Source organism: Mus pahari, chromosome 9, assembly GCF_900095145.1.
Source record: "Mus pahari chromosome 9, PAHARI_EIJ_v1.1, whole genome shotgun sequence".
Lineage (NCBI taxonomy): Eukaryota > Metazoa > Chordata > Mammalia > Rodentia > Muridae > Mus > Mus pahari.
Genome location: NC_034598.1, coordinates 500,879 through 518,806, shown reverse-complemented (window position 1 = coordinate 518,806; position 17,928 = coordinate 500,879). Strand labels below are relative to the sequence as shown.

Here is a 17,928-nt window from a genome sequence, read left to right as displayed (position 1 = left end):
GAGTTGTCTCCCTTTGGGTTTTCTTTATTGTTTCTACTTCCATTTTTAGATCTTGGATGGTTTTGTTCAATTCCATCACCTGTTTGGTTGTGTTTTCCTGTAATTCTTTAAGGGATTTTTGTGTTTCTTCTTTAAGGCCTTCTACCTGTTTAGCCATGTTCTCCTGTATTTTTTTAAGTGAGTTATTAATTTTCTTCTTTAAATTCTCTATCAGCATCATGAGGTATGATTTTAAATCCATATTTTGCTTTTCAGGTGTGTTGGGGTATCCAGGACTCGCTGTGGTGGGAGTGCTGGCTTCTGATGATGCTGAGTGGTCTTGGTTTCTGTTGGTAAGATTTTTTTTTTCCGAGACAGGGTTTCTCTGTGTAGCCCTGGCTGTCCTGGAACTCACTTTGTAGACCAGGCTGGCCTTGAACTCCAAAATCCGTCTGCCTCTGCCTCCTGAGTGCTGGGATTAAAGGTGTGCGCCACCATGCCCAGCTGTTGGTAAGATTCTTATCTTTGCCTTTCGTCATCTGGTGATCTGTGGCTTTAGTTGTTATAGCTGTCTCTGGCTGGAGCTTGTTCCTCCTGTGATTCTGTTAGCCTCTGTCAGCACTCCTGGGAGTCCCACTCTCTTCTGAGTCTCAGTGCAAGCTCTCTTCTTGCAAGGAAGGTGCACAGGGGTCTGGAGCTCAGCTCTGTCTCCTGTCTGAAGATGAAAGCCCGAAAGGGACCCTGTCCTAGAAGATATGTTGCTTCTGCAGCCCGCAAACATTTGCCTATATTTTATGGCTTATACTTTAGTGTTTATTGAATCACTCAGTGTGCAAATTAGTGGTGTCTCTACATCTGTATCTGATGTGTTAGTTTTGGGTGTATTTTTATGTTATAACTCATTATATTATATCATGTTATATTACGTCTCATAATATATAATATTGCACCTTGTTATATTACATTTCCTTGGAAACCTGTTTGTTGTCTAATGGGAGACAGAAATCTGGATGGGAGGGGTGATAAGCTTGGAGTAGGATGGGAGCTGCAATCAGGATATATTGTTGAGGGGGAAAAACCTATTCTCAATAAAAAAAAAAAGTAGGTTTTGTCTGTTAGGTGATAAACATGGCCACCAATAAAAACACTATTCTTTTTCCTATTGTACCTTGAGTCAGAGAAGTTAAGTAACTTGAAAGTCTGGTTACATACCAACTCCAACATAAGTAAGGTGCTGATGAATCACAGTACCTTATATCTAGAAATCTGAAAATAACTCAAAGCTCTCTTGTTCTAGACAGGGAAGCTAAGAGCCCGAGAGGCTGCATCATATCTAAATTCATATGGTAAGGACTTGGAAAGGCCCATTTGATGCTACAGCTAGTGCCTTGCAGAAGTCAATGTTAAGGTTTCTGGGGATGACTCTTCCTCTTGGGCTGTGGTTATGAGTCCTTAGGCAGCTCTGTCTGAGTTAGCCTATGTTCTCTTTACTAACATTGCCTGATTTAGCTCTCTGTTGACCTTGGCCACTTCCTCTCTGCGAATAGTATATATGATACTGTCCTTAATGAACTAGGATTGCGATAAATCCTCAGTTTACGCAGTACCTCCAGATTCCACCATTGCTTTTGTTTTCTCTATTTCTCATTACCAGTCCTGTCACTCGACACCTCACTATTTCAGAGCCTCATTCCTGATGCTTTTTGTCAATATTGTATTTTTAAAAATTATTAAATAAAACTAACATTGTATTTTTTAGTTTGCTACATACTTTAATACACACAACTTCATGGACTTTTGCAATATTACAAGCTCATGTAGCTTGTAAATGACTAAGCACAGGTTCCTCAATTCTGGCCCCTGTATCATGATGACCACTCTCATTACATTATTTGATGTCTGTCAAGGCCTGAAACAGACCCATTCCTAACATTATTAACTACAGCTTAAAACAAGACACTAAAAGGATAATTTTCCCTTTGAGAATTTTCTACACTTCCAGTGATGAACTTCCTGGCTTTTTTTTTTGTTTTGTTTTTTTGTTTTTTGTTTTTTGTTTTTCGAGACAGGATTTCTCTGTATAGCCCTGGCTGTCCTGGAACTCACTTTGTAGACCAGGCTGGCCTCAAGAACTCAGAAATCCACCTGTCTCTGCCTCCCAAGTGCTGGGATTAAAAGCATGCACCACCACTGCCCGGCAGAACTTTCTGTCTTACAAGAGCTCTGTTACTGCAGAAGGAAATAGAGATCAACTGAAAATGCTTAATAATCCTTATTCATGTATGACAAAGTATGTGCTGGAGAAACATCATTACAGCACCCCCGAAACTCTCTCAAGGCATGATCTCCAGGATAAAAAACACTACACAAAGACTGGGGATAGAACCCAGTGGTAGAGTGGTTGCCTAGTCTCTGTAAATCCCTGAGTTTGATCTCCAGTGAAACACACACACACACACACGCACACACACACACACACACACACACCACACTCTCTTTTTTCCTCTCTCTCTCAAGGATTCATGAAGACTTAAGTTTGCTATAACATACAATAGGCATAAAAAGGAGTTTACCAAAAATCCCCCACAGACCTTTTTTGGTAATTGTTCTTGAAAATTTTAAATTTAATTAAAATACAATCACTTTCCCCCTCTATCACCTCACATGCTGTTTTCAAATCAATGACCTTATTCTTTATTGGGGAGTACATGTATAAATGCAATCTGCTGAGTCCATTTAGTGTTGCTTGCATGTGTATTTTTTTTTTAGGATAACCTGGGATAACTATTTAGGGTGCCATGTGTGAGGAAGACTAAATTGCCTCTCAGCAGTTAATTGCCTATAGCTCGGAATCGAGTGGTGAGGCTCTATAGATTTCCCCCTTCCATCCTGGCTTGTCAGTGTCATCGTTCAGATCTTGTTTGACCTGTCTTAGTTTTGAAATCTCTTGCTCATAGAAACTCATCATATCTAGAAGACAGTCTTGCAGCAGAATTCCTGGTCCCCTGGCTCTTACAATCATTCCCCTCCCTCTTCTGCTGTTCCTTTAGCCTCAGGTATATGGCCACCATACACTTGTGTTCAAGATGTTTCATCAGTGGGGCATGTCACAGAATTCTGCATCTTGATTAATTGAGGTTTTTGTTTATCAGTCTGCTTTGAAAAGTAGCTTCTTTGAATGAAGGATGAAGACTACATTCATCTGTGACTCTGAGACAAGTAGACAAGTTAGGGATGTCCCCAGGCTTTTTGTAGTGAAGTGGTGATCAATTAAGGGACATTACACTTAATAGATTAAAACATGCAAATAGTCGCTATTCTATAAATTATAGGATGGTTGTTTGTACTTCACCAACTTTGGCAAACTGTTTTCCTTGTTATTCTGTTAGGAAACAAACTTTGTTTTTATTTTGGCCTTTGACCCACGAGTCAGTGTGGGAACTAAAGGGGTAGGGGAAGGGGGGAAGGATAGCCCACATCCGTTCAGAGTTCCTCCTTTGCTCTGGGCAGGTGGACATGGGAGCATTGCCAGATGCTTTCTCCTCAGCCCCGGGTGGGCATCTATGCCATTGACCCCACTCGGCAGGGGTGGGGGTGGGGGGTGGAGAAGGGGCAGCCCCTGACTGGGGGCCCTGGGGCAACACCCTGTAGTCCCATGGTTATGGGAGAGAGGACAGAAGGGGTGAGATTCCCATGCAGGCAAGAGTAAGTGCAGTGGGCCTTGATGGACAGAGACAGTCTATGGTTTTAGAGCTTTATTGTAGAAAGGCAGGGAGAAAGGAGAGAAGGTGGAAAGAAAGAAAGACCAGCCTTGGCCAGGAGGAGAGAAGGGGGAAAAGGAGAGAGAGAGAGAGAGAGAGAGAGAGAGAGAGAGAGAGAGAAGAAAGGCTAGAGTAAGAGGGAGAGAGCGAGGAAGAGAGGAGAGGAGAGAAGAAAGTAAGAAGGGTGTAAGGGGAGTAAGAGAGTGAGGTGGGGCCAAGCAGCCCCTCTTATGGTATGCTGTTATCTTTACTGTTGCTAGGTAACTGGGGAGGAGTCTAACCTGAAGGTCAGAAGTTTGGGATATTGCCTACATGACTACTAACCATGCTTCTCTTGTGGGGGGCTGAGGGGGCGGTAACTTCAACAGGAGCCAGGGTTCCAGGAGACATGAGAGAACTCCTTCTGTCCCATGTAGGTGAATTATCTCCACCAGGTTCTGGGGTTTACCCAGGAAACCAGGCTGTCTGTGCATAGCCCAATGCCCCACAAGTCAGTACCATCTTTGTCAAATGTCTTCTTCACCTGTCATTTTTGATATCGGAACTTCATAATGCAAGTTAGTTTAGTCAGAAGTTAAGCTTGATTCTTTCCTTACTAATCAGCATCAAGTCCTGACATTTTATTTTCTTATTTTCAAAATGTACCAGGAACTTGATCCTTATCTCGCCAGTCAATGCCTGCCTAAGTTAGCATAGGTTTGCTTAGCTTATTTTCATAGCCACCAGTCTCTCTTTCAGATTTTGTCCCACTGAGTGGCCATAGTGGCGTTTCTTAAAGTCAGATTCTGAGACTTCTGAATTCCTCATAATCTATGCCCCAACCCCTCAACCAGATCACAGCAAATGCTCCACAGTCTTCCAACCTGCTAAGTGATCTGTCTCCTTCAGAACTTTAAAGCAGCTATTACTAGAAGTCCATTCTGGTAAACAATCATCGGAATTCCTTTGAATAAACAAATATGCAGCTTATATCTGAAATGTTACCTCATCTCAGAAGTTTCCTTTTCTCCCCTTTAAAGTTTAAAAGAAGGCAAAAAGCAACCCTGAATACATTTAAAACAAGAAACCATAATACTTTTGACATAATGCATTCCCTTTACTGTAAGTAAGGAATACTTGCTAATTAAACACAAAACAAAAAACCCTTTCTGTGTAAGTGGGGCACTGTGGCTCACACCTACAATCTCAGCACCACTGAGGCCAGGGTAATATCACAAGTTCTGGCAATCCTGGCTAGAAAGCAAGATACAAACAAGCAACAGCAACAATCACCACAAAGCCAAAGCCAAAAAAGCTCATCTATGGAACCTGCATAACACAAGTAAAACCTGCTTTAATACACAAGAAAGGTAGAGAAATTTGGAGAAACACTTCTAGTATGTTTGGGGTATTCTTCCCGAGGTACATTTCCCCACATTTTGTTTAAACTAGTACGTGTTCCTTTATTATAAACAAATATAAACCCAAGTAACTGCTTAGTGTTCATTAAAAAAACATATTTAGCTGTTTTCTTAGTTTTGCCGTTATGGCATTTGACATTTTGGTTGTAGTGATAAACTTGAAGCTGTCAAATCTATCAGCAGAAGTAGAGCTAAATCAAAGGTATTTTTTCCGGTATCTTATTGTAGTTTTTGCAAAGTCAAATCTGTCACTAAAATCCGCCCATTTATCTGTTCGCTGAAACACAACTGGAGAAGTCTTTAGGACAAATTTTCCGCCTCATTTATTTCACAACTTTAAAGTGAAGTGCAAGATCTAAACCTCTGGTTCGACTTCCAGCCTTCCTCCCAGGATCTACAGCTTCCCCAGCAGCTGGGACAGACCTCAGGACGAACCCCGACCCCAAGTCCCAGCTCGGCTTCCAGGATCAGGCCATTGAATGTCCCAAGAAGCCGGGCCGGCTGCCACCCACAGGCTGCTCTGGGCGACAACCTGGGTTAGGCACGCGGAAAAGCAGAAGCCCGTGGACCTCCCCGCCCCGCCCTCGGCGCCACTATCACGCCCTGCGGGAGAGCCAGACCAGACACATAGAGCGCAGAATGGAGATGCCTCTCTGCCAGGCCTCTCCATCAGAAGCCAGCAAAGCCCTGCAGCAGGCTGTAGCTGTCCTTCCGGAACGCCGGGCGGGCTGCGGTCACCCTCCAGCCAATCCCGAGCGCTCGCAGGCAGGGAGCGAATCGGCGGCCGGCATTCCAGGCGCGATGAGTCGAACTCCGACGCGGGGATCGGGCGGCCCGCGGAGCCGGGGCTGTTTCTCAGCAATCGGTGCCAGGCTTGGTTTCAGGCCTTTCCACTCGGACTCTGCGCGTGCGCCCGCCCGGCAGCCGGCGGCCGCGGTGTCCGCTGCAGCCCGCCGCCAGGGTGTCGTGCCGATGCATGGGCAGCAACGCGGGCCACGATGACAGATTACGGCGAGGAACAACGCAACGAGTTGGAGGCTCTGGAGTCCATCTACCCCGACTCCTTCACAGGTGACTTTGGCGGCCGCCCGCGCCCGGGCGGAGGCCGGGGCCCCGCGGCCCTTCCTCCAGCTCTCCAGACAGTCTCCAGTGCACCCTTCCCCACTGTCCTGAAACCCGAAGGTCCGGGTGGCTCTGCGGAGGCCCTGGAATTGATCCTGACCGCTTTGGTTTCGCGTAACCTCAGCCCTCGAGATTCACTGACGCACGCCGGGGAAAACTAGCAGTGTGATGAGTTTCTCCAGAGCCGCTTAATGTCCCCCCTTATCTCCTGCTGTTTTAAGCTCTGGTGAAGTAGCAGCTGTTTTCCCTGCAGAGAAGATTGGGATGCTGGTTTTTGAGAGCAGCACACTCGGGGATGTCTTATTTTCTCTATAACAGTGATCAGGCATTCTGCAGAATGCCTGATGAACGATGTGGTCGCTGTGATTCTTAGGTATCTTGGATGTCGTCGAGGTTCTGGAGGCCCAGGGAAGGCAAGTGGCTTGTGCTCTCCCTCCTCCAGCCAGAGGTCCTTACCCCCTGAAGACTTGGGTTGGAGATTCAGCCTCAACTTAGATGTAGGAAGAGCTGATTGAGGCTAAGGGAAAGCATCCGTCAGAAAATTCATTAGTAGAATCTTTCCGTGTGAGTCTGTTTCCATGGACAACCTATCTATGGGTCTTCTCAAATTAGGGAACCACTCGAGGTAAAGTCAGTATGAACGCGTAGGCTGGGGATTGGCAGGATTTACATTCCACATCCCTTCCTCTAAGTGTTGTTAAGTATCACTTAGTGTCTGAATTAAGAACCTGAGGCATATTACTTTAAATTCTAAACTCCAAACCACCCCTTTCATTGCTTAGCTTAGTTTTATTTCTTGGCTTCACTTTTTGACCAACTTTTTGCAGTGGAAGCAAATTTTGTTCTGCTTTGCCAACAGGCAGATGTCTCTCAGCTACTCCTGTGTAGCTCCAGTCATGTTCATGTTCTCTCGCACCAGCAATACAGCTGTGCTGCGGATGTTAAAGGGATGAGTGAAGAGGGGTTTGAGAGTGTCATTACCTGGGTGAGTGTGTGTGTGTGGAGTCTGGCTCACTTCTCTATCCTTGCTTATATGTCAGTGTCAAACTAAAATAGAGCGCTAGTGTCAGTTGTCCGATATAGTCTGAATTACGATGTTTAGACCTTGTACATTAGAAATATATAGGCATGAACCCTTTGTAGGCAGAAGCAAAAATGCATGAGGCATACAATATTTTTAACTTGTCTTAAATATTAGGTTGGCCTTCACTAAATACTGCGTATGTGCGTCTTACAATGGCATATTTTTATGTCTTAAAGCAGTATTGTATTGAATTTTGCTAGGTCCCAGTAGTGGTAGTATATGGAATTCTTGTCAGATGTACAAGTGCATAAGGAGCCTGAGTGAGCCAGGGTAACAAATGACGACTTATGATTATTTTGATGCACTCACCTATTCCATAGCAACCTGCTGAGCCTGCTTGTAATTCCTTTCTGCATCCATACACATTTTCGCAATTAAAAAAAAAAAATCTTGATTGATTGTTCTTAGGGATTTTGTATTGCTCTTGGTCATTTTTTTTTTTTAATGAAACCTTTTAGGGAAAAGGTAGGACTTTTAAATAAAATATTTCTGTATTTGATCTTGGAAATTCTGAGGGTTTCTAAGGTTTGCAGTTTTGTGGCCAGTGATATTTATTTCCATACTTGCTTTCAGACTTATGAAACTTACCTTGTGTTGGTTTGCCAAGAACACTAGTTTTCAGGTTTTTACTTCATTTTGTATTCTATTTAATACTAGATTTGGCAACTGCTCAGTCTGATGAAGGAATTGGATCTCCCACCCTACCCCCCTCCCACCCTCACCCCCCATCTTTAATGCATACCCCATGAACTAGGAGAGAAGCATTTGTTAGGTCCACTGGCCTTGTCTGATATCAAAAAGATGCACTTGTGGCTCACAGACCTAGCTAAACCTTAGCATTAGTTGCTGTTCTATGGGTGGTGACCTTGTAGTCTAGTGTTACATTGGTTGTGAACTGTCATCATACTCCAGTTTCTTCTTTTTGCCTGTTCGGTAGCTTGGTTGCACTTTGACCCTCCTAACAACCTGTATAAACAGACTGTCTGGATACCATTCTCCCACCAGTCATGCATCACTTGACAAGGATCTGGTAAGGTAGTAGAATTTAGTTATTTCCATTTCTCTATTAGAGTAGCTGCTAGAGGGGAGCTTTTTGGAAGTCAGTGGTTGACCTTTAGTAAATCAAAACCAAGTTCCCTTAATCTTGTCTGCTTTACCAAGATGACATCCTGTATGTGCTTCATCAGTCCCCCGAGGAGTAGTCATTGGCACTCCACAGATATGATGATATAGAGGAAGAGGAGAGATCATATTGTGAACGCAGATTTTCTTGAGAAATACTTGTAATCTTTTCACAGTGGTGGAAGGCTGACACCTGTGGTTTATCCTAGTCCATAGCAGTGCGTTAGAACAAGCAGTGGTGAGATTATCATCAGAACTGGGAATCTACTCTGTGTGGTGGTACATGTCTAACTTCCAATACTTGGAAGCATGAACCAGGAGAATCAAAATTCTAGGCCAATATGGATTATGTGATGAAACTTCATCTTAAAGAACAAAACAAAATTTAGGGGTTAGTAATTTTGCAAGTATAATTACCTCTCCACCCCCTCTTTGGTTTTCTTTTTTTTTTTTTTTAAGATTTATTTATTTTTATTATATGTAAGTACACTGTAGCTGTCTTCAGACACACCAGAAGAGGGTGTCAAATCTCATTATAGATGGTTATGAGCCACCATGTGGATGCTGGGATTTGAACTCAGGGCCTTTGGAAGAGCGGTGAGTGCTCTTAACTGCTGAGCCATCTCTCCAGCCCCCTCTTTGGTTTTCTGAGACAGGATTTCTTTATGTAGTCCTGGCTATCTTGGAACTCAGTGTGTAGACTAGGCTGGCCTCAAACTTCTAGAGATCCTCCTGCCTCTGGCCCCCAAGTGCTGTGATTAAAAGCATGCACCACTACCCAGATAACATTAGGTTTAAAAAGTAAAGTAAAGGTTTATTTTTACTGTATATGAAAGTCTCTTGGCAGTACCCATTTTGGTTATCTTGGTGAAGAAGCAGCAGAAGCAATACATAGGATAGATAAATGATTGAAGGAAGAGGTGGGGAGCTAGCAGTTTTTTAAAGATTTCCTGGTAATTGTTGGAAGGTATATCTGTTTTCATCTTGTTTGTAAGGACCTATCCCATGTGTAGAGTTTTCTAGAATTTCTTTTTCTTAGCTGTACCCATTTTCCTTTATTTCCTCCTCTTCATAGTGGCAAGTTGGTGTGGTTTCCTTTGCAAGCCTGGATTTCTTCAAGTGTTTGATGGGAAGTAATGTAAATGTAAATACTTAATAGCAGTTCAATAAGCATAAGATATTCCTTACTAGAAATAATACTGTTTTAGTTGTTGGTCCTTCTGTTAATTGGGCCTAATTGTTCTGTCTTCAATAGATCATAACTTTGATTTTCTGCTGCATGTGAATATCAGCACACCTTGGAAAGGCCAGGGCGATTTCTGTTCCTGACTTTGAGGTCCTATGTTGTTGTTGGTTTCTCATTGATTGGTAGTTCTGCTTTATTTGCTCCACTTTTTCTGTTGTCCAAGGTTAGACCATTTAGTCTTCTTGCTGTAACCTCTCTGTGTCCTTTAGGCATATTTATTTACCAAGTATTGATTAGCTACACAGTAAAGGATTCAGTCTATTAGTGAAGTAGGCAGTATACATTCAAAGGAAGAGAATTGCCCAGTTGTTTTGGAAAACTGAGAGATGATGAGTTAAGTGGAACTAGGGAACAGTCTTTCAAAGGGACATGGCACATGTAAAAGCAGGACTCTCTGAGTGCAAGTGGTGACATTGCTAGATCATCAAGTAAGAGATGGGATTGAGGAACTGAAAGCATTAACAAGTGAGCAGGAACCAGATAACTGAGGGCCTCCTCAGGGGTTAATATGATCTAATTTGTCAGTACGTCCTCCATGCACAAATTGTGTACAGTGCTCATAGGCACTGTTGTATGTATCAAACCCAGTGTTCTCAGAAGGACTAGGTTTTCTAGTGTTTGGACCATACAGTCTTACCACTTTGTATAAGTGATCTTAACTGATGGAGGACAAATAGAGACCTGCTTTTAGATTTTGATGTTTGTCTCAACCCCCCTCCCCAATCCCACCCCTTTTTGGTTTTCACATAGCTAGCTAGCTTCCAGTGCCCTGGGTAGCTGAGGACATCCTTGAATTCTTGACTGTCCTACTTCCATCTCCTAAATGCTACCACACTGGTGCTTAAGTGCTGCTAGAAGCATGTAAAGATGTGATAAAACCTCTGCAAGAAAATGGAGCAGAGATGGGGGTGGGTCGGGCGGGGTAGTGGGGTTACCCTCCACCCCAATATTGGTCCTTTGGTTGTATAATACTTGTATTTTATTTGTTACTATCTTCTGTGGCTGCTGCTTTCAATCTCTGGCAATTTTTTACTCTCTCACTTTTTCTCCTTACAAAGCTGCTGTTGTTCTTTGTCTTTTTTCTTTCCATTGATCTCATTAATCTAATTTGAGTGATTTCCTTAATGTGATAGTTTTAGTTATTACCAAAAGATCCAAATTGGATTCAGGCCTTGTTTGGTTCTTCTGTGTCCTCATTTCTGATTGTCTACACCTCACCTCTGCAGGTTTCTCTGTTTAAAGTACATCATGCCTAATTTCTTCTGTACTCTTATTTGGCTTAGTGGCACCATATTCACAGCTGCAAATCCAACCCATCATTACCATCTTAATTTCCTGTTATTCCCTGGTTCCCATCCTAGTTCAGAACCTCATTATCCTCACCTGATTGATTGTAGAGGTTGCCTAGTTTCATCTGCCTCCCATTCTGTGCACTGTTGCTAGATTTACTATCTTGTGCAGAGATGAAGTTCTAGCTGCTGGGAATGTTACTGTCTAGGATTATACTGTCAAACATACTTACTCTCACTAGTTCACTCACTCATATATGCCCACCCAGCAGAAAACTTTAATTCTATAAATGTTCTTTAGCTTCCCAAACATTGTGCTCTGCCACCAGGGTATCCTAACATGCATCCCCCTTCTTCCTGCCTACTTGACAATTCATGGCTTTTAGCCTCATTCAAATAATGTCCCTGAAATTTGTCAGCAGGGAATATTTTTCTTTTTCTTTTTAAATGAAGTCCTGTGTGGCTTATACAACCCTGCCACTTAGAGCTGAAGAATGTATGCAGTTTATGTGAAAGCTCCACGGTTCAGTGCCTGCATCTATGGCAGCAAGGCGATGGATGTGTTTAACTGTTTCTAAGATGCACATCATATATTTCAATGAAATGAAAACCTTATATCTTGGCATCTTTATTAGTGGTATATAAGGTAAATTAATTATGTTTAACCTCTTAAATTTAGCTGACTGTAGTTAGGAGTATAAAACTATGGTTTTGGTATTGAATTTAAAGGATTTTTATTTAACTACATAGCCCAGAACAAGTACAATGTAGTGCTCAGTATGGCTGTGTTTGTTAGACTAATTAAAGCCTCCTGGAGTCCTTTTTGTTTGGTATGTTGTTGGGTTAAAGCTTTGATTTCTGTGGTCATGGTATTTACATTTCATGATATGTTAATGCTAAGGAAGAGGAATGAAACTTATCTAATGTAATAAACACCTAAAATCAGTAATAACAACTTACCTGGAAGCATATAACAAGATTTTAGTGCCTTTTCAGCATGGGGTATGTATGCAGTCTGAGACTGTGACGCACAGTTTGAGTCCAGGGAGAGTGCTTCATCGGTTGGGCAAACTTCTTATGAGTCAGTGTAGATGTTCATCATGACGTTTTAAACCTGAGTCACAATGAAGGCCTCTGTTTTAAAAACATTATTGATAACACATGTCTGAGGTGTCTTGGGCACTTTAAAGCCATGCAGTCTCCCTGGTGAGTTGAGTCATCTGAGCTCTTCCAGAGTTCACACAACTGCTGCCAACCTTGAGAGGCCAGTACTTCCCAGGCCTGGCATAAAGCCCTGAGAAAGATTTTGCTGACAGAACCCTGACATAGCTCTCTCTTGTGAGGCTATGCCAATGCCTGGCAAATACAGAAGTGGATGCTCACAGTCATCTATTGGATGGAACACAGGTCCTCAGTGAAGGAGCTAGAGAAAGTACCTGCTAAAGGGGTCTGCAACCCTATAGGAGAAACAAAGATAAGAACTAACCAGTACCCCCAGAGCTGTGTCTCTAGGTGCATATGTAGCAGAGGATGGCCTAGTTGGCCATCAATGGGTGGAGAGGCCCTTGGTCTTGCAAAGATTATATGCCCCAGTACAGGGGAATGCCAGGGCCAGGAATTGGGAGTGGGTGGATTGGGGAGCAGGGCAGGGGGAGAGGATAGGGGGCTTTGAGGATACCATTTGAAATGTAAATGAAGAAAATATCTAATTAAAAAAAAAAAAGGCTTAGGCCCTGTAGTCACCCCTCCAGCTAGGAGCTTCCTGGTTTACTTCTCACTTGGTTTTTAATATTAATCTTCTTTATTACTTTTTTTCATCTTCATTCATTACTTTAGTCCATGAAGTCAGTATTTGCTGACTTTGCAGAACCAACAGGGCCCTGGTGTGGGGTTTCTCACAGCATTTTCTATATTCTTGTGTGGGAGTAGATGATCAACAGATGTTATTAGACATTCTCTAAAATGGTCTTGGAGGCTTCCTTATTTATGTAAATGTTACAGGACTTGCTTAGTGAGTCTTCAATAATTCGATGTTCAGAGTCATAGCCAGTTTCTTTATAATTGTGTGAAAGGTGGCTCAGTCTCTTGGAAAGATTAGATTTGACTTCAAGTCACTTAAACCTATAGAAAATAACCTTGAAAATAGCTTGAATATCAGTGGGTAGTGGCTGGTGAAAAAAACCCCAAAGTTTTTGTTTACCATTCTGTTCAGGAGTCTTTTGGAAGGGAAGTTCATATACAGTTAGATTTTGGAATAAAATATAAATGACTTAACATTTAATTGGTTACAGAGCTATTTACTAAAGGCACATCTTTGCAGATTAAGATTACTCTTGATTGAAATAGTGGGTTTATCATTTCAGTGTTCTGTTAGTCTGGGTTGTTTGAAATGAAAATACAGGTAAGGTGTGAATTTCTAGTGCTGAGCAGCAATAAATCATCGGACGAGTCTGTCTTAGGAGCCCCTCAGTAACTGCTATGTGTATTTTCTTGCAGTGTTATCAGAAAGCCCACCAAGCTTCACCATTACTGTGACATCGGAGGCTGGAGAAAATGATGAAAGTAAGATGGAATTGCTCATGGTTTTCCTAGGCTCCTTCTGCAGTCATTGTGCAGGGCATTGCAAGTGTGGAGGTGCTGTTATTGTGCATGACTGTTGTGTTTGTAGCCTGTGTTTTCTGTGTGAGTGTGACTCCTAGGGACAGAGACAGTCTAGGTTCTGTAGTTAGGTGCAGTCAGTATGTGTGGTATTTATAAGTAAAGCAGGTAGGTTAACAATGCAGCAGATGAATGGACGGTAGAAACTTTTGTCCAAAAAATTTGTCAAGTGATTATTACATTTTGATTTCTGCTATTTTCTTTGGAAGTATAAATTATTTATTGACCATTTACTATTATAAACAGACTGAATGTATACCTATCTATCCCATCCCTCAAAGTAAATCAGCTTTAAAACTAGTAAGCTAAATAAATTAAATTTAGTAATAATGTGAAGGTTATCTATTTTTGGTCTAAGTCAGTTAATATAGTAATTTAAAAAGTTATATATAAGCTGACATCTCAAGTATGGTTTTTCTCAGGTGGCAACCCAAGTTCTGACAGGAGGAATCAGTCAATTTTAGAGGTTTCACTTGAAAACTGTTAGTTTCTTAATAATGGAAAATGAGTTTCATGTTGAGATATTTTAAAATCTCAAAAGAAAAGTTACTCTTTCTGTATTTTTATAGATAAATATTTACAAATTTTCCATTAAAGTTCTAAATGAATACTGCTTGAAGCCCCCTGACCTCTTCTTGACTATGTGAAACCAGTGTGTGTGCAGAAGGTACTGCCCCTTGTGACAGAATTTAACCTTCTTAGTAAACTTTCCAGAGATTATTCTCATATTCTGAACAGTACCTTTTTTGGGAGCTAATAGTATTCTTGTAAAAACAGTTGTGTTCAGTTCATTTTTAATTTGAGAAATGTTTTTAACTGTTTGAAAAAAATGCCTAGATTCTGCTGGTTTTGTCTATATCCTTCATTTTAATGAACTGATTAGTAGAAGAGTAGGTGAAGAGAGTTGGTACTTAGTGTCTAGATGTGGCATTATAAATGAATGTTTAAAAACTTGTCTCACTAGTACTTCAGGCAAGTTAAAAATGAAAATATTTTATCTCATCCAATAAATTTTCAGTGTTGATGAATAGAAAAATATGCTGTTGTGGGTTTAGATTAGTACACAAGAGCTGTCCCTTTGTGTGTTTCTACTTATGGAATATTATTGTAAGGAAAATATTCCAATACAAGTAGATGATACTTGGAATGTTACAATAAGCATAGTTCTGTCCTAACCAGGAAATGGTAACATATTTAGGAAAGTGAATTGGAATGATGTACTTGTTAGGTTTTAGATTATAGATATGCCTATATATTTTGTTTCTTCTATCTTCCTTTTTTTTTTTTTTCACCTTTTTAAAGTTTAATGTTATTTTATATACGTGAGTGTTTCTGGGCTTGTATGTGAGTGTACAAGCCTGCTTGCTGTAGAGGCTAGAAGAGGGTTTAGATCTAGAGTTATGGATGGTTGTTGTATTAGTCAGGGTTCTCTAGAGTCACAGAATTTATAGGTAGTCTCTATATAGTAAGGGAATTTGTTGGTGACCTTCAGTCTGTAGTCCAACTCCCAACAATGGTCAGCAGCAGCTGTGAATAGAAGTCCAAGGATCTAGGAGTTGCTCAGTCCCACAAGACAAGCAGTCAAGGGAGGGAGGGAGGGAGGGAGGGAGGGAGAGAGAGAGAGAGAGAGNGAGAGAGAGAGAGAGAGAGAGAGACAGAGAGAGAGACAGAGAGACAGAGAGAGAGAAAGAATCTTCCTTCTTCCAATGTCATTATATAGGCCTCCAGCAGAAGGTGTAGCCCAGATTNAAGGTGTATGCCACCACGCCTTTAATCCCAGATGACCTTAAACTCCCTGTCTTCTGGAATTCATAACCACTATGCCTCAAGATCTCCAGTCCAAGATCCAGGTCAGAAACTTGTATCTCCCAGTCTCCAGATTAGGATCATTGGTGAGCCTTCCAATTCTGGATTGTAGTTTATTCCAGATATAGTCAAGTTGACAACCAGGAATAGCCACTACAGTTGTAAACCACCATGTGGGTGCTAGGAAATTAACCTAGGTTCTCTGGAAGAGCAGCTGGTGCTCTTATCTGCTGAGTCATCTCTCCAGCCCCTGGTGTATGTGTCACTGTATCTAGACGTGTGTAGAGATCAGAGGACAATCTTAGGTGTTGGTCTTTGCTTTGCATGGTCTACAAACATTTCCCTGTGTCTGCCTCCTGTCTTGTCACTAGAATTCCATGTGTGTTATATTTTACCCACTTTTTATGTGGCAAGTGTTTTATCCATGCATTATATTTCCTGACTTTCATTCTTACTTTGAATTGGTAAATAATTATAGACATGATATAGTGCTCTGATTTGGTAAGTTTACATGTAGTAAAGTGGTTCAATTGCATGCATAGATAGCATTATGGCTAGCAATACGTTTCTATAGTGAATACCTGGTATTGCTTATTGTAGAAGCAGTAAGGTCTTTTTTAAAGCTTATGCTTGCCGGGCATGGTGACGCACTCCTTTAATCCCAGCACTCAGGAGGCAGAGGCAGGCGGATTTCTGAGTTCGAGGCCAGCCTGGTCTACAAAGTGAGTTCCAGGACAGCCAGGACTACACAGAGAAACCCTGTCTCGAAAAAACCAATAAAATAAAATAAAATAAAGCTTATGCTTTTCAGCAGGTGTGGTAATTCAAGCTTATAGTCCCAGCTTTTAACCTCTGAAAACTGCCAGTGCAAAAACATGCCACTTAGCTACTCAGTTAGCAACATCTTCCTGGCATTGTGTATATTTGAATATTAATTCCAGGCTCCAGCTAAATCCTCTGCAGTCAGGAACTTCTGCTAGTAAAGCCTGTGTGTGAGACTATGGCAGTAATTTTGTTAATACTATTTTGAAGTAGGTTTTTGTTTATTTAGCCAGGCTGTTTTAAAAAACTGTTTTTGCCTGTCCTTCTCTGAAATACACTATGTGGCAAGTGTCTTTCATGGGCAAGAAAGAGTTTCTGCCATTCTCTTAATTTCTTCAACTCATCTTGTTGAGGTTCTTCCTTATATTAGTAATTATTTTGTGTTTCTTTTCACTGATATTTCAAATTCTTGACTCAATAGAAACACTGATTTTTATACTATTAATATGTTCACATTAAATTTTATCTTGTGTCTTAGCTGTCCAGACTACTCTCAAATTTACATACAGTGAAAAGTACCCTGATGAGACTCCACTTTATGAAATATTCTCCCAGGAAAATCTAGAAGATAATGATGTCTCAGACATTTTAAAATTACTAGCATTGCAGGTAAGGAAATCATTTTTCTTTATAGTAGCATATTTTATTTGCCTTTATTAAATGATGGCTAGAAAATGTTTACTTTTATTTTTTATCAGATATTTTCTTTATTTACATTTCAAATATTATTCCCTTTCCTGGTTTCCCCTCCAAAAGCCCTCTATCCCCTCCCCCTGCCCCTGCTCACCAACCCACCCACTCCTACTTCCTGGCCCTGGCATTCCCCTACACTGGGGCATAGAGCCTTCACTGGACCAACGACCTCTCCTCCCATTGATGACTGACAAGGCCATCTTCTGCTACATATGCAACTAGAGCCATGAGTTCCTCCATGTATACTCTTTGGTTGGTAGTTTAGTCCCAGGGACTTCTGGGGGTACTGGTTGGTTCATATTGTTCCTTCTATGGGGTTGGAAACCCCTTCAGCTTCTTGGGTCCTTTCTCTAGTTCTTTTGGGGACCCTGTGCTCGGTCCAATGGTTGGCTGAGAACACCCACCTCTGTATTTGTCAGGCACTGGGAGAGCCTCTCAGGAGACAGCTATATCAGGCTTCTGTCAGCAAGCACTTGTTGGCATCCACAAGTTGGGTTTGTTGATTGTATATGGGATGGATCCCCGGGTGGGGCATTCTCTTCAGTCTCTGCTCTGAACTTTGTCTCTGTAACTCCTTCCATGGGAATATTGTTCCCCCTTTTAAGGACTGAAATATCCACACTTAGGTCTTCCTTCTTCTTGAGCTTCATGTGGTCTGTGAATTGTATTTGGGTATTCTGAGATTCTGGGCTAATATCCACTTACGAGTGAGTGCATACCATGTATGTTCTTTTGTGATTGGGTTACCTCACTCAGGATGGTGTTTTCTAGTTCCATCCATTTGCCTAAGAATTTAATGAAATCATTGTTTTTAATTGCTGAGTAGTACTCCCTTATGTAAATGTATCACATTTTCTGTATCCATTCCTCTGTTGAGGGACATCTGGGTTCTTTCCAGCTTCTGGCTATTAAAATAAGGCTTCTATGAACATAGTGGAGCAGGTGT

The 17,928-nt window shown here is 41.6% G+C and overlaps 1 protein-coding gene across 1 annotated transcript in view; it reads left to right on the top strand.

The window, feature by feature from the left end:
* Positions 1 to 5,965: 5,965 nt before the first annotated feature.
* Rwdd1 (RWD domain containing 1) overlaps positions 5,966 to 17,928 on the top strand; it is a 26,511-nt gene continuing 14,548 nt past the window's right edge. The window contains exons 1-3 of the mRNA XM_021205132.2: positions 5,966 to 6,211; positions 13,500 to 13,565; positions 16,768 to 16,898. Of these exons, the coding sequence (XP_021060791.1) occupies positions 6,139 to 6,211; positions 13,500 to 13,565; positions 16,768 to 16,898 (270 nt within the window). The 5' untranslated portion in view covers positions 5,966 to 6,138. The remainder of the gene's footprint in view (positions 6,212 to 13,499; positions 13,566 to 16,767; positions 16,899 to 17,928) is intronic.